The sequence below is a fragment of the Coffea eugenioides genome, chromosome 2, assembly GCF_003713205.1.
Source record: "Coffea eugenioides isolate CCC68of chromosome 2, Ceug_1.0, whole genome shotgun sequence".
Classification (NCBI taxonomy): domain Eukaryota; kingdom Viridiplantae; phylum Streptophyta; class Magnoliopsida; order Gentianales; family Rubiaceae; genus Coffea; species Coffea eugenioides.
Genome location: NC_040036.1, coordinates 10,563,520 through 10,578,253, shown reverse-complemented (window position 1 = coordinate 10,578,253; position 14,734 = coordinate 10,563,520). Strand labels below are relative to the sequence as shown.

At 36.3% G+C, this 14,734-nt stretch overlaps 1 protein-coding gene across 1 annotated transcript; it reads left to right on the top strand.

Annotated features, from left to right (window-relative positions):
* The first annotated feature begins 7,470 nt into the window (after positions 1-7,470).
* LOC113760939 (phenylalanine ammonia-lyase-like) lies at positions 7,471-12,276 on the top strand. Its single transcript, XM_027303693.1, has 2 exons — positions 7,471-8,026; positions 10,302-12,276. Exons 1-2 carry the CDS (start codon positions 7,623-7,625, stop codon positions 12,049-12,051), a joined length of 2,154 nt encoding a protein of 717 aa, XP_027159494.1. The 5' UTR covers positions 7,471-7,622; the 3' UTR covers positions 12,052-12,276.
* The last annotated feature ends 2,458 nt before the right edge of the window (positions 12,277-14,734 follow it).

Here is a 14,734-nt window from a genome sequence, read left to right as displayed (position 1 = left end):
AACTAGTGTCCTTTAAAATGAAGTTGAAATTGAATTAAGAAGCACAACAATTATCCTTGAGAAGAAAATGAACTGATTGATCCTTGAGAAGCACAAGAAGTTGAAGTTACTTGAGAAGAAAATGAACTGATTGATTCAAATTATCCTACCTTTTGTTTTAATTTCCTTGACTATTTTGAAAAATGAAATTCTTTGGTAGTACTTATTTTGCACAACCAATTCTCAAGGGCATAGAGCAGCGCCATCTAAATTAGTTCAATTCAAATACTGGTCAACTTTGACGAAAACCACAAGTTAATCTCGTCAAGGTAATTTTCTATTTTGTAGTGTCTTAATTGAGATTAATCCAATTGATTTTACAAATAATTCCACTTAACTTTGCATAACATATGTTATGTATATTTTCTACCATTAGTGCAGCTTTTTTTTATTAAGTAAATCGTGTAGGACGATTTTCAACTAATTTATTAATAATATTGGTTTCTGTTTATCAACTAAAAGGAGAAAACGCTCCGTATAACATATGGAAAACATTATAAGAAAGATCAGAATTTTGTTATTCCTGTTTATCGATTTATCAAAAATTTTGTTCATTACAGATAAAATTTGAGTTTGCTTCAAAAAAAAAGAAAGAAAAAGAAAAAGAGGAACATTAAACTAAAGTGGACCATTTAACCCAAATTTGGCATTGGTTGAGGTTGTGGGCTGATCAGTTTAAAAACTCAGTTGTTTTTTTTTTTTATTCTTCAGTCCGTATAAACTTAGTTGATGTCACTTCCATCTATATTTGCAAACTATTAGGTTTTGAACTTTTGATTTTTTCAAACGGGTTTTCCTATGCGAAAATAAAGATTTTCACTACAAGATTATAACATCTTGGTTAATGTGAATATCAACCATGTTCCCAACTCATGCTACGAATGTTCATTTCATGGATGCTTGATGCTCTGTAACCTCTTTTTTTTTTTTATGGGACGTAAAATCTTTCTAATTAAATTAATTTGAAATCTTTCTAATTAAATTAATTGAAAATATTTCTAATTAAATTAATTTACATACCAAAATTTATTATCTAAAGGACAAGATTCGTTTTGCAATAGTGGTTTCAATGCTCATAAAATTTAACTAACTACCATTTCTTTTTCTTTTTTTCGTTTCATGGACTTGGTCAAATAACATAAAACACCTTTTAACTTTCATGATATCTATTTTAATTTAGTATACGTACATCATTAGCATATCACCAAAGTTAAGGTTTGGAGGAAAAAAAATGCGGTGGTCCTAGTCCACACTCGTCACTCTCTTATATATATAAGTTTCTTTTTTCTCTGTCTTTTGCAGTCGAGTTTCATATTATTGGTTGACACATTTTAAAGATCGATGAAAGCTTATCCTACAAAATTATAGAGGGTTTTCATTTTTTTTTTTATAGTTTTAGCACGGAACAGATGAAACCCTCCACTTAAATTCTGTTAAGAAGACAATATTCGTAAACACAGTAATATTGTTTTCACTTATTACATGCACGGTTGGCCATGTGGCAACGTTAATCCGGTTTATATTTCAGAATTTATCGAAAATGACAGATAATTATGGAATCTGCCAAAAAAAAAATTTGTTTTTTGTTTTGTCATTATTGTTACTTTTTTCTTTTACTTTTGTGGAGCTCGGTCTTGTTTGGATTGCTTGTTTCCGTCGGAAAATATTGTCGTTTTCCGTGATCACATTTCCCTATCACCTTTTTTCCTCACATATATCAAATCGCTACAGTAATTTTTCCATAAAAAATGACGGAAAATGCAATCCAAACACAAATCCAAAAATGAATTTAAATGAGTTTACAAAAAGTTAAAATAAATGGGTTATAAATGGGTAATTGGATTACCCAATTCATTTTTTGACTTATCCATTTATACTCATCTAATTAAATGGATATAAATGGGTTGATTCACTTATACCCATTGTCCAAATCACCCATTTTGACACCTCTACGTGGAGGTCTGATTCGAAGATCAAAATTGAAAACATGCCATCGCGAACCACACGGTGGGGTAGTATAAAATGATAAAGGTCTATTTTGTGGTAAAAAGTGTTCTTCACGAATTGTTGCCTGTTTCTTGATTCACACATAGGCGCAGAACGGAGAAGAAGGGATCAGTCAGTGCAATTAGACCTGCCGTATAGTCGATACAATTGTTGTACTTTTTTTCAGAAGGCGTTATACATTTACTTACAAATGTAATTGTATTAAATTATTGAGTTGATATACAAGAACAAAAATTATGTGCACGACAAAGAAAGAAACGTAAATATATACCAAATCATATGAAATATACAACAATCACATGATTGTATGAAAATTCCAATTGTACCGCCCCTTCTCCGCCAAGAACATCATCGTACTCCTACAACAGCTGTGACATGGTTGGGGTAAATCTGGTCTTCAATGAAAGGGCAGCAATCCCATCGCAGTCAGCTAAAGATGGGTGGGGAACGAGCAATTATATTTGGAAAAAAAAGTAGGTCAATATCAGGGATCTGGTAGGGTAATTTGGCTCCTTCACCTACCCAATTGAGATAGATAGAGGGATGGATGGGAGGAGTGTGGTGGTTGGTGGCGAGCATGACTGGTTGAAGTCTTAACAACCCTGATTTATTCTGATATTATGCAGACTTTATAATTACTTTCCTTTCTTTAATGGAAGACTACACTTTCAACAAACGTCAGAGGGCTTGGTCAATTAATTACTAAACAAAATGTTCTTTTGTCATGCTGATCATTAGCATTTAGAAAGACACTTCAACAGTAATCTCTTATTACTAACTATATATTACAAAGTAGTAATTTTTTTTTTTTTTTTTTTACCTATGATGTATCCAATTAAAAAAAAAAAAAAAAAAATCCAACCAAGAATACAACCTAGACAAGTGATAGATGTGCATGCAGTTACCGTGCATATGGTGATTTGCTGACAATTTTTCCTGAACCTTCGCAGTAGAATATTCAAAATTAGAAGCGTGTTAAGTGGAATTGACCACACGGGATTCTCAGTGCCACTTTTTTCGTGACAATTCAGTGCCACTTCTATATTTGTGTCAAGTATCTTGTTTTTTTAATTTGTCATGTGTTGTTTATTTAAATTTCTTCTACTATCACGTGATAAGTGAGATTGACACTGGATTTGACACGAATAGCGACATAGAGGATCCCAACTGGGAATTGGCTCTTTAATGTCACGACGAAACCTCTTAGCATCTTTCTTGCAGGCTCCCAAATTCTTCTTACATGGAAAACTTCCACTGCAGTCTGCTGGTATGATGCAATATGTGAACGCATGTCAGGTAGACTGGAAAGTAAAGCTTTCCCTACTTTCTGTCGCAGTTGGAGAGGTTAGGAGGGGATCACGTTTTTTTGTTCAATATGAACTCTCCATTTTAAGGGATAATTGCAGAAACCTCCCCTGAGGTTTTTGACATTTGCACTGACCTCCCCTGTGGTTTGAAAAATTACACTGACCTCCCTTGAGGTTACTAATCCTTTGCAAATTTAGTCCAAATGATTAAAATATTATTTTTGGGAGTAAAATTAGAATTTTGTACCAGATTTGCCCTTTGTGCTACATATCCAATGACTGACAAAGTATTATAAATCAATTAATAATTAATAAACTTTAAGGAGTATAATTTATGGGCAAACACGCATTACTCATTTAAAGTACCGACTTTTTACGGGAATTTTATTTTCAATCATTTAATTTATGATAAATATATCAATGTTTGTAAATAAAATTCAAAAAGTGTTACATTAATATTCTTGCAAAAACGAAATCGGTAGGTTATTTATTTAATATAAATTAAATATTTTTTTTTAAAAAATGGCCCATAAAATATTAATTCTTTATGGCTTTCATCCATTAAATGAGTAAAGTATTGGCTCTTTATGGCATTTTATTGTGAATCATATAATTTATGTTAAATACATAAATGTTTGTAACTAAAATTGAAAAAGTGTTATATTAATATTTTTACGGAAGAGAGATTGATAGTTTTTATATTTAACCAAAATTAAATATTTGAAAGTAAATACAAATATGTATTTGAGTCTAAATATTTGTATTAAATTAAATGTTTAAAAGTAAAATACCCATAAAGAGCCGGTACTTTAAATAAATAATGCGTATTTGCCTATAAACTATATTCCTTAAAGTTTATTAATTGTTAATTGATTTGTAGTATTTTGTCATTCATTGAAAATGTAGTACAAAGGACAAATTTGATAAAAAATTCTAATTTCACTCCCTAAAACAATATTTTAATCGTTTGGACTGAATTTGCGAAGGATTAGTAACTTTAAGGGAGGTCAGTGTAATTTTTCAAACCACAGTGGAGGTCGGTGCAAATGTCAGAAACCTCAGGGGAGGTTTCTGCAATTATCCCCTATTTTAAAACCAAGGCCTGCAAGAAACTCCATATAGTTTTGAAAATCTCTCACAATTTCACCCGCCCTGGAAAACTTGCGTTCTCTTTGCTTCATAGAAAACGATGGTTCTTCACGAATTGGAATTGGATGGAGTATTTATTGCGGAGCAATTGAGAATGCAATAAAATCCACAGGCTTAACAAGAATTTCGAATGTTTCAACCTTGGCTACAATAATATTTAATTCAATTCAGCGGCAGAAACCGAGTAAATTAATTACGCGCAGTTTTAGCGGAAGCAATTTCCAAATAAACTATAAACCAAAGGGAAACCGTTTTCATTGATGACAAAAAGGTATCTAATCTAGTGCTGCAGAGGGCGCATGGGAAAGTGGGGGAGGAAGAAGTAGGATCAACTGACGATTGCTTACCAACTAATTTAAGACTAGTTTATCAATGTGGATTGGTTTAGGTAGGTTTTCCACTACGCCAAAGTGGAAGAGAAAAAAGAACCAAGAAAATCATCAATATGTAGCATTAGAAATTTAGAACCGTACTCTGATCAAGAAGAGAACCCTGATGACATCCCCGCAAAATGACATTTCTGTTGCTGTTGCATCGTTGGTTTGGTTGTACATATTGGATAATAATTTTAATGATTGCCGTGCAACATTAATTTTAATGTTAAAGCTTAATGATTGCCGTGCTATTATCCAATTCCTACGACAAATTCAGTAAATGTTAACTACCTTGTAACATGCGTTGATGAGGAATTTCTGTCTAATCTTTTTTCCAGAATGGAAAGAATGGAGAGGGAGAGAACAGTACAAGCCTCAAATCAACTCTCCATTCTAAAAGTCTAAAACCAACAAACAAAACGTATGACCTTTGAGTCATCTTCCATCAATTTGCGATTAACTATAAGAAGATACTCATTTAAAGGGTCTATTCAATGGGTGTTCATTTGGTACACGTTAAGATATATTTCATGTGTCATATTTTTTTTTTTAAAAATAAATAAATATAATGAAAGACAGGTAAGATTAAATAGAAAAAATACATAAATATAAAAGAAGGTAACAATTGTTTGTATATATATATATACGTGATACATTAGATTAATTTTAAATATGTTAATTAGTACCCGATGGGATCCCCTAGAAAAACCCATTATTTGAAAAGGCTCATCATTGCTCGTGCTCATTACATCTTGAACATGATATCTCTCCATAGAATCTTTTTACTCCTCTTCTATTTCAAAGTAATTAGCTCTACTTACTAGGTTAACTTTCCATGTCAGTCTGCAAATAATATACTAGTATTAGTTTAATTTCCATTAGTAAGACATGGAAATAGTTATGGTGTATATTACTTTGTACAAGGCTGGACGGTATCTTGTTCCTTTTTCCGGGGTTTTTTTTTTCTTTTTCCTTTCTTTTTGGAGGCCCTTGGGGAGTGGGGGCAACCGAGAGTTTGGTAAGACTTTATTTATGTTTTTCTCATTCTTTTTTCTTTGGTACGGTTTTTGGTGCCATCTGTCTTCCCGCGTTAATACCTCAAGAAAACCGCAAGAAATTTACCCTCCTACTGTTCAATCTCTTGGTGGTTGTTTTTAGGTTATTCTTAGAAATTCAGGTGGAAATAGACAAAATGTCTCATTGATTTTTTTTTTTTAAAACTTTTCTCGTAGCAGCCTTGTATATATTCTACCATGAAATAGTACCACTTCATGCGGCTGGTGGTCTTGATGACTCCTAATAATTTGTTAAGACGGAACAGAAAAATTTGAGGGCAGGTACTTGGTAAAATACTTCAAAATACAGAGATAGGAATACTAAATCAATTATTATTATTATTTTTTATGTTTGGAGTGGAATATGTGGACAACAGAAACAGTAGCTTAAACACGAGTACTGTACACGTTTCCACCCAACAACAAAATTAAGAAAGACTAAAGGGGCTACACGTACTAAGAAAATTAATAGAGAATTTCATCATTTGAAGTCCTCAACTTGACCGATGCCAACCGGCAGGATTGGTGGGAGATGACATGGTGCTTTCGTGCAGCCTTCCAAGTTCTCACATCTTGTGTTGAGGAGACTTGGGAGTCCCCCGTACTCTCACCAACCACACCTTTTATCAGCTTATGCTTTATACTTTGTCCTCCAAAGTTGCTTTTCTTTTCATTAATTTGTCATCTTGATGAAAGTGTGTTAATGCAAGTTAGCTCACTAAGACAAAGCCACCTACTTAATAAAGTAAAAGTCATGTATTTGAATCGCGCTGCTATTATGCCCATAATAGTCTATAAAAATATTTTTTTAATTGACTTCTGATTCTGATAATATATACTGAGCATATTTGGATAGGAGATTATATGAATTATTATTTAAAATATTTACTATAGCATTTTTTTTATAATGTAACATATGTGAGATTAAAAAAGTGGTTGGAAATAAATATATATATATATATTTATGATGTAAGTAAATAATTTTTTTGCAGATAATTCAATATCCAAACAAATCGTTTGGATTAGTTGTTTTTGGGGGGCATTTTTGAAAAATTTTACTGTAACAATATATATGAAAAATTTTTAATATAAAATTTTTTTGAAATATTTGATATATTGTATGAATGGAATGTTTTTTGAGTTATTGTGTATTACTGTAACATTGTATTTGAAAAACTTAGGCGAATCCTAACGGGTAACATCAAGTGCAAACTTTAGCCAAACATTTTTTTTTCTAAATAGAAATGTGTATACGACCAAACCATGTATGACTTGTGGTAGAGCCTTCTTCTTCATCCCAGCTGCCCATGCATTCAAACACGTGTCATAAATCTCAACCATCAACCGCATGCTCATCTGACGGTCGTCTACATCTTTCAACTACCCAATGCCTGCCTCACCCAACTCTCAATGCCATCCTGTTCTCTATTTAAACAACCAAAGGTGGCTCAACCAACTCAGGAAATTCAGCTAGAGCTATTTCCCCTTAAAGCTTTGCAAATTTCCTACTCACCCCGATCGATCAGTTCCCCACCCCCCCTCCTCCTCCTACCCCCCAGCCACCACCACCACCACCACTGTTTAAGCATTACAATCTTTTGGGCTAATTATTATTATTACTAGAATTTGCTACTATTTTCTTGTGAGCCCGGATTTCTTGATCGTTCCAGTAAGCTAGCAAGCAAGCAAAAATGGAGTGCGCTAATGGAAATGGTAATGACCTTGCGGAGACCTTTTGTACTCAACGGGCCGGGCCAGCACCCGACCCGTTAAATTGGAACGCAGCCGCGGAGTCTTTAAAAGGAAGTCATCTTGATGAAGTCAAGCGGATGGTCGATGAGTTCAGGAGGCCCCTGGTCCGGCTAGGTGGTGAGACGCTGACGATAGCTCAGGTGGCGGCCATAGCTGCTTCCTCCGACGCAGCCGTTAAGGTGGAGCTGTCGGAGGGTGCCAGGGCCGGCGTCAAGGCCAGCAGTGACTGGGTTATGGAGAGCATGAGAAAGGGCACTGATAGTTACGGTATCACCACCGGCTTTGGTGCAACGTCACACAGGAGAACCAAACACGGCGGAGCTCTCCAGGAGGAGCTCATTCGGTAAGATTAATGCTAAATCCTGTTGCACTAAACTATGAAGCTCATGTCCTGATCATGAGTGAGTGTTAAACTCGTCTAATTTACTCCGCATTTAAGAAATTTGTCAGGGCATATACCATACAGTAGACATCATCATGGTGCATGTAGATGAGTGATACAGAGTATTTCGCTATAGATTGCAAAATTAACCTTTGCAAATGGAATAGGGGTGACTTGATGATAATCAAGAATAATAATAATGCATGCTTGGTTCTAGGAGAAGTAATTCACATTGAAATGCAGTCTTGGCAAGTTCATAAATCAATATTGAGTGGGGCCAAACAACCTTAAGATTTGGCTTTACTGCTGAAAAGGATTGGTTGAAATTTCTTTTTTCTTTCTTGGAGAAAAGTTTCTTGGACTGTCTATCATTTCGTGGCCCCTGATGATGTAGGTAGGTTCGTGCAGCTGGGCACACACATTTATTAACAAAAACTCAAAAACGAAGAAAAGCAGCCAATAATTATTATTAATAGGGTAATAAGACACCAAGACTCCTGATTGTCTCAGCAATATTACCTTTAGGCGCCGAAGGGTTAAAAAAATTCCGAGGACTGCAGACATGTTCTGCGTGTGCTCTTAAAATTCCGCCAGGTACATTTCTTTTCGTTTTCGACTCAGAAAAGATCATTATTGGTGGGGACAAGCAGAAGAAAACATTTAGTTACAGCTGTAGAAAACTTGTTGAAGAAATAAATAATTTTGCAAGTCAAGTAACTAGAACTAAAAGGGGCCAATCAACAAAATATATTAAGATACTCGATCGTATTAATAGTTAGTAGGACGTAGGTGAGAGAACAAAAAGTGTAAAGGAACTAGTACCATTTTGTTATTCACTACTGACTATTTTATCAGTTGTAGTTGTGGATGAAATAAAAATATATAAACTTTGACATTGATGTTGCAACAAAACCAACAGTATATAGTAATAGTATATTAATGTTTCTCCGCCGGCCATGCTTCCTTTCAAAGGACGGAGTAACATATTTTTGCTGCATAATTCTTTAGCATATATATATATATATATAATTCTCAGACCGAGTTATGAATGTAAAACAGGGGGTTAATTACTATTTAAGCTTTCAAATGAATTATTTTTTCTGTTCAATATGAAAAAGAAAAAGGAAAAGGGCTAATTGAGAACAAGTTAATGCATTCAAGGGCCGGCTGGCCCTGGCCATACCTAAAAAGAAAATGCATTCAAGGCTGGCCCTGGCCATACCTAAAAAGAAGGCTTTGGCTTTGCTCTTAATCAAACTATAGGGCCATTCTGATTTCTGACCTGAAAATGCAAATTGGGAGCTCACGCACTCTTATTAGTGCCAATAATTAATGATGGCTGCGATTCTTGGTTCAACAAACAACTAAAAACGAAAAGCATATCTATCTGCTTTGGCTGTGCACAAAATATGCCAAATAAAATTCTTAGTGTGTCATAAATGTGGTCCAATTCTAACAAAAACAGAGTTTGAATAGTAAGTAGCGATATGAGGTGATTAGAAGCTAGACAGAATCTCCATTAACTTAGATCATGAAGGCCTGCACTATTAGATGGTCCAGGTGGGTCGACCAAATTCTAAACCACTCAATTATTTTCATCTACTGTACCCACGTTTTAATTCACACTGATTTGGTTCACGTCCTGAATTTTGTCATCATGTCCAGTTAGGTGCTTAAGCTTGCATGTCGCTAAGCTTTTAAAACATTTTTTTTACTACAGTATAGTCGATAAAATAACAACATTAAATTGGAATAGAGATAAGGCTCGTCTGTTTTCGTACAGGGACTTTTATAGGAAATGCATTTTTGGTGGTTCCATTTGTTTTAGCATTTTATGAGGTGAGAATGAGTTTCGAGATTGTCTTCACTCATTTGTTTTGTCGCGCAAGACGTGTACGCACGAATGTACCACCAAGAAGTAAGGTTAAAGTCTCGTCGAGTGGCATCTTTGAGTAGGTCATTTTCATCCCTTTCCAACCGGCAAGCCAAAATTCCCGCCGAGACTTTGTCAATTGAAATTACAGTACAAAAAAATAGTACAACCCCGCAATAATTTAATTGGATCGTAATGCACAAACATTTTTCAGCTTGTGCATTTTTTTTTATTTGGGTTCTTAGAAAAGAGAAAAAAAAAACAACTTCTTGACGAGTGATTTTCATTGATTTCTTTCTTGAGTAGACAGTGAAGAGTTTTTCTACCCTGAATATTATCTTAATACTTGATTGTTTGGCACAGATTCTTGAATGCTGGAATTTTTGGCAACGGGACCGAAACATGTCACACATTGCCTCACTCGGCAACAAGGGCTTCTATGCTTGTTCGAATCAACACCCTCCTTCAGGGGTACTCTGGCATCAGATTTGAGATTCTGGAAGCTATTACAAAGCTTCTCAACAATAATATCACCCCATGTTTGCCCCTCCGCGGAACGATCACCGCCTCCGGTGATTTGGTTCCACTCTCCTACATTGTTGGATTATTAACAGGTCGACCAAATTCCAAGGCTGTTGGACCTGATGGAAAATTTGTCAATGCTACTGAAGCATTCAGCCTGGCGGGGATTGACACTGGATTTTTCGAGCTGCAGGCGAAAGAAGGCCTTGCACTTGTGAATGGCACTGCTGTTGGCTCTGGCTTGGCTTCCATGGTTCTCTTTGAGGCTAATATTCTTGCTGTTCTTGCTGAAGTTCTTTCAGGAATTTTTGCTGAAGTTATGCACGGGAAGCCAGAGTTTACAGACCATTTGACTCATAAACTGAAGCACCATCCTGGTCAAATTGAGGCCGCAGCTATTATGGAACACATTTTGGATGGAAGTTCATTTGTTAAAGAAGCTCAGAGGGTTAATGAATTCGACCCTTTGCAAAAGCCCAAACAAGATCGTTATGCACTCCGAACATCCCCACAATGGCTAGGTCCATTGATTGAAGTCATCAGGGCTTCGACAAAATCCATCGAAAGAGAGATCAATTCTGTGAATGACAATCCTTTGATCGACGTTTCCCGGAATAAGGCCTTACATGGTGGGAACTTTCAAGGTACACCAATTGGAGTCTCGATGGATAACACCCGTCTAGCAATTGCATCAATTGGTAAACTCATGTTCGCACAATTTTCTGAGCTGGTTAATGACTTTTACAACAATGGATTGCCTTCAAACCTATCTGGGGGACGTAATCCAAGTTTGGACTATGGTTTCAAAGGTGCTGAAATTGCCATGGCAGCTTACTGCTCTGAACTTCAGTTCCTAGCCAATCCTGTCACAAACCATGTGCAAAGTGCAGAGCAACACAACCAAGATGTCAACTCATTAGGATTGATCTCATCAAGAAAAACAGCAGAAGCTGTGGACATATTGAAGCTCATGTCATCGACCTATTTGGTTGCATTGTGCCAGGCAATTGACCTGAGGCACCTGGAGGAGAACTTGAAGGCCTCAGTGAAAAACACAGTTAGCCTTGTAGCCAAGAAAGTGCTAACAATGGGCTACAATGGCGAATTGCACCCATCTAGATTCTGCGAAAAAGACTTGCTCAAAGTGGTGGACAGAGAGCATGTTTTTGCTTACATTGATGACCCCTGTAGTGGAACCTACCCCCTCATGCAAAAGCTAAGGCAAGTCCTAGTGGAGCACTCCTTAGCAAATGGGGACAAGGAGAAGGACGCAACCACTTCAATTTTCCAAAAGATCGGTGCCTTTGAGGATGAACTAAAGGCCCTTTTGCCCAAAGAAGTGGAGAGTGCTAGATGTGAGTTGGAGAATGGAAAGCCAGGCATTGCCAATCGTATCAAGGATTGCAGGTCCTACTCATTATACAAGCTTGTGAGGGGAGAGTTGGGAACCAATTTCCTGACTGGTGAGAAGGTGAGATCACCTGGAGAAGAATTTGACAAGGTATTCACTGCCATATGTGAAGGGAAGTTGATTGATCCATTGCTGGATTGTTTGAAAGAGTGGAATGGTGCTCCCCGTCCAATTTGCTAAGATGTTTTCTTCATACTGTGGTTCATTTATTAAATTTCTTGAAATTTGTTTTTTTTCCTAGTTTGCCCTCTTTTGGGAATGTTGTATCCAAGTTGTCACTAGCTTGTTTAAGATCCTTGTATTTTCGTCTTATACTGATATTGTTCGTTGCCATAAATGTTGAACTTCAACAAGTGTAATTATGGATAAAAGTCTTTTGCGATTTCGTGTATTCTTGACATCGAAGCTCTATGTTTATCCTTAAATTTTGCACTTCCTCCATCCCTTACAACTGACATATTTGGAGTTTGGTTTGCAACTAGTCAAATGAAGAATGCACGGTTTTTATGTTCGATTAAAAAAAACTCATTTAAATTCGGTTCGACAAATAATAAAATTTCAAACTCGTTAAAATGTCAAACAAGTTTAAATACTAGAGAATGTTCGATTTGATTAGGCTCATTTGCATCCCCACTTTGGATTTCACCTAACACACTGATTTGGTAGGAGAAGATCAGGATCACGCTGACAAGAGCCACCTACCCCCTGGGTCAAAAAAAAAAAAAAAGGTCGGTGAAGAAATACAAGAAATCTCCAGACCTGATGATTCTCATTTTCCTTGTATTGCCAAACAAAATCTCAACTAGCCTGAAGGCGTCTATAAACGTGGAATTGAGCGTTTGACATCAACATAAAAGACCATCGTCATATTGACGGCTGCTTTCCAAATACAACTGAGATGAAGAATAGAGCTGCTATTAATAGCTAATCATTTGATTAAATTAATCAAGCTAATGAGTTGAAACTTCACGTTCAATTCAGAGTAGACTTCTATACCAGTTGTTGGACAAGATCGATATCACAATTGGTTCACGACAGTTGGTTAGAAAAATTTGGCAGAGTCCAAAACACGTCCTCACCATATTTTACTTGGCTGCGCAAGTGAAAATGCAATCTAGATATCAAGCTAAAACGATGTTAAAAGTGTTGTTCAAGATTCAATATGAATACGACATCACGGTATCATTAGCCAACTGGCTCCTCTTACCCCTTCTTGAAGATCTGCATATGAATACTTCTGAAATAAACCTAGGGATCGATGCATGAACAAGAATTCCCTGCAAAAACAAATTCAGTAATTTCCAGCATGTGTCAAAACTCAACAGGAGACATGCTCCTGTCATATTCTTGGAACTAGATAAAAGATAGCCCTTCAAAGAACTTTCCCAGAAAAAAAAAAAAGAAGAAGAGATGTTACGTAAACCCCTACACAATGTTGGCCAAAAAAAAAAAAGAGAGGGGATGGCACATTTCACTGTTGGACCTTTTTCTGAGATAGTGCATTGCATTAGTGTGTGAAGAAAAACGTCCTCATTGCACGGTAAAGGAAGTTAGAGAGTACGAGTGGGAAACCAAAAACCTCTTCTGCAAGCAATGCCATGAAAAGAGGATGCTTCAGCAAGCTCAAATTCACTCCATGTCTCGTCTTGCATTCTTGGCCTACATACGCCACGAAGTGACCCTTTGCGACATCTAAGCTCTTTCTTGTGCAAGTGCAAGCAGCCCCACGATTTCTTAAGTGCCCTATGCAAATGCATGATGCTTAAAATGCCAAGAAGAGGCATTCTGGTTCATATTGTGACTAGGCAGTTTCTTTTGCGAGTCTCCCTTTTCCATGTTCTTCAACTTTGCATCTAATTAAGCAATCTCTTCAAGAAATAGAGGAAGAATAATCTTGAGAGGGGACAAGGCTTGAATAACAAGACAAGACCATATATAGGCCTAATACCTAATGCCATGATCCCTGTTTACATCTGTTAGTTCTCGTCACAGAGGAACCTTATCCGTGCAAACAATTTTAATCACCCTGAGACTTGCTTGAGCATGTGTTTTTTTCAACACTAAAACTATATGCTAATGTGATCACTAACTTGAATGCTACTGAACGAGTTCATGTTGGATGAATATAAAAACGAATAGATGTGTATATTATCTTAATTCCTTCGACGTAAGGATAATATAAAGAAGTTATGATCAATTTGGGCAGATAGACGACCATCACGTTTATCCTGATATGAATATTTGGTCCACCTGCAGTTTTTTCCTTCGACAAATTCATTGATGAGGGGGTCACATTTTGTTTCTAGAAGGGTAGAAATTTCAATGTACGATGGTTTTGTATCTTTTGCATCTTTTTTTTTAGAAGATTCAACTAGTAATGATTAAGTCCCCCGGGGTTAGATCACCCGGTCTGCAGCTGGAAAACCACTCGCAAGGTCGTGGGATCGAACCTCACCTAACGCCTTGGTGCGATTGGGGTGGCGTTGTACTCCAGGCGCAGGGGATTAGTCGGGCCGCCTTCGGGTCTTGACCCGGACACCCCTGTGCTGACAAAAAAAAAAAAAAAAAAAAAAAAAACTAGTAATGATTAAGTCAAATTTAGCTCAATAATTCAAATGAAATGTCACATGCTGGCACATGGCAGAAGAAAATAAGTTTGATGACTAGAGATTCTTTCTCTCTCGATAGTACATATATTTAACTTTCCACTCGTTATTTCTAAAATCCATTTTGGAATATTTTCCGGTACTCATTGAAGGTTTCATTATCCATAATAGATTCTAAATGTAAAAAATCTGCATTGCACAGAATCCTTGCATTTTGGAGCAATTGCAGGTATACAAATCCAAGAAGGCAGTCGAGG

Bases quoted from the DNA above. Each gene is read 5' to 3' on its own strand.
- LOC113760939 (XM_027303693.1), top strand. From the start codon at position 7,623: ATGGAGTGCGCTAATGGAAATGGTAATGACCTTGCGGAGACCTTTTGT. The intron at 8,027-10,301 runs GTAAGATTAATG...TGTTTGGCACAG, and splicing joins CTCCAGGAGGAGCTCATTCG to ATTCTTGAATGCTGGAATTT.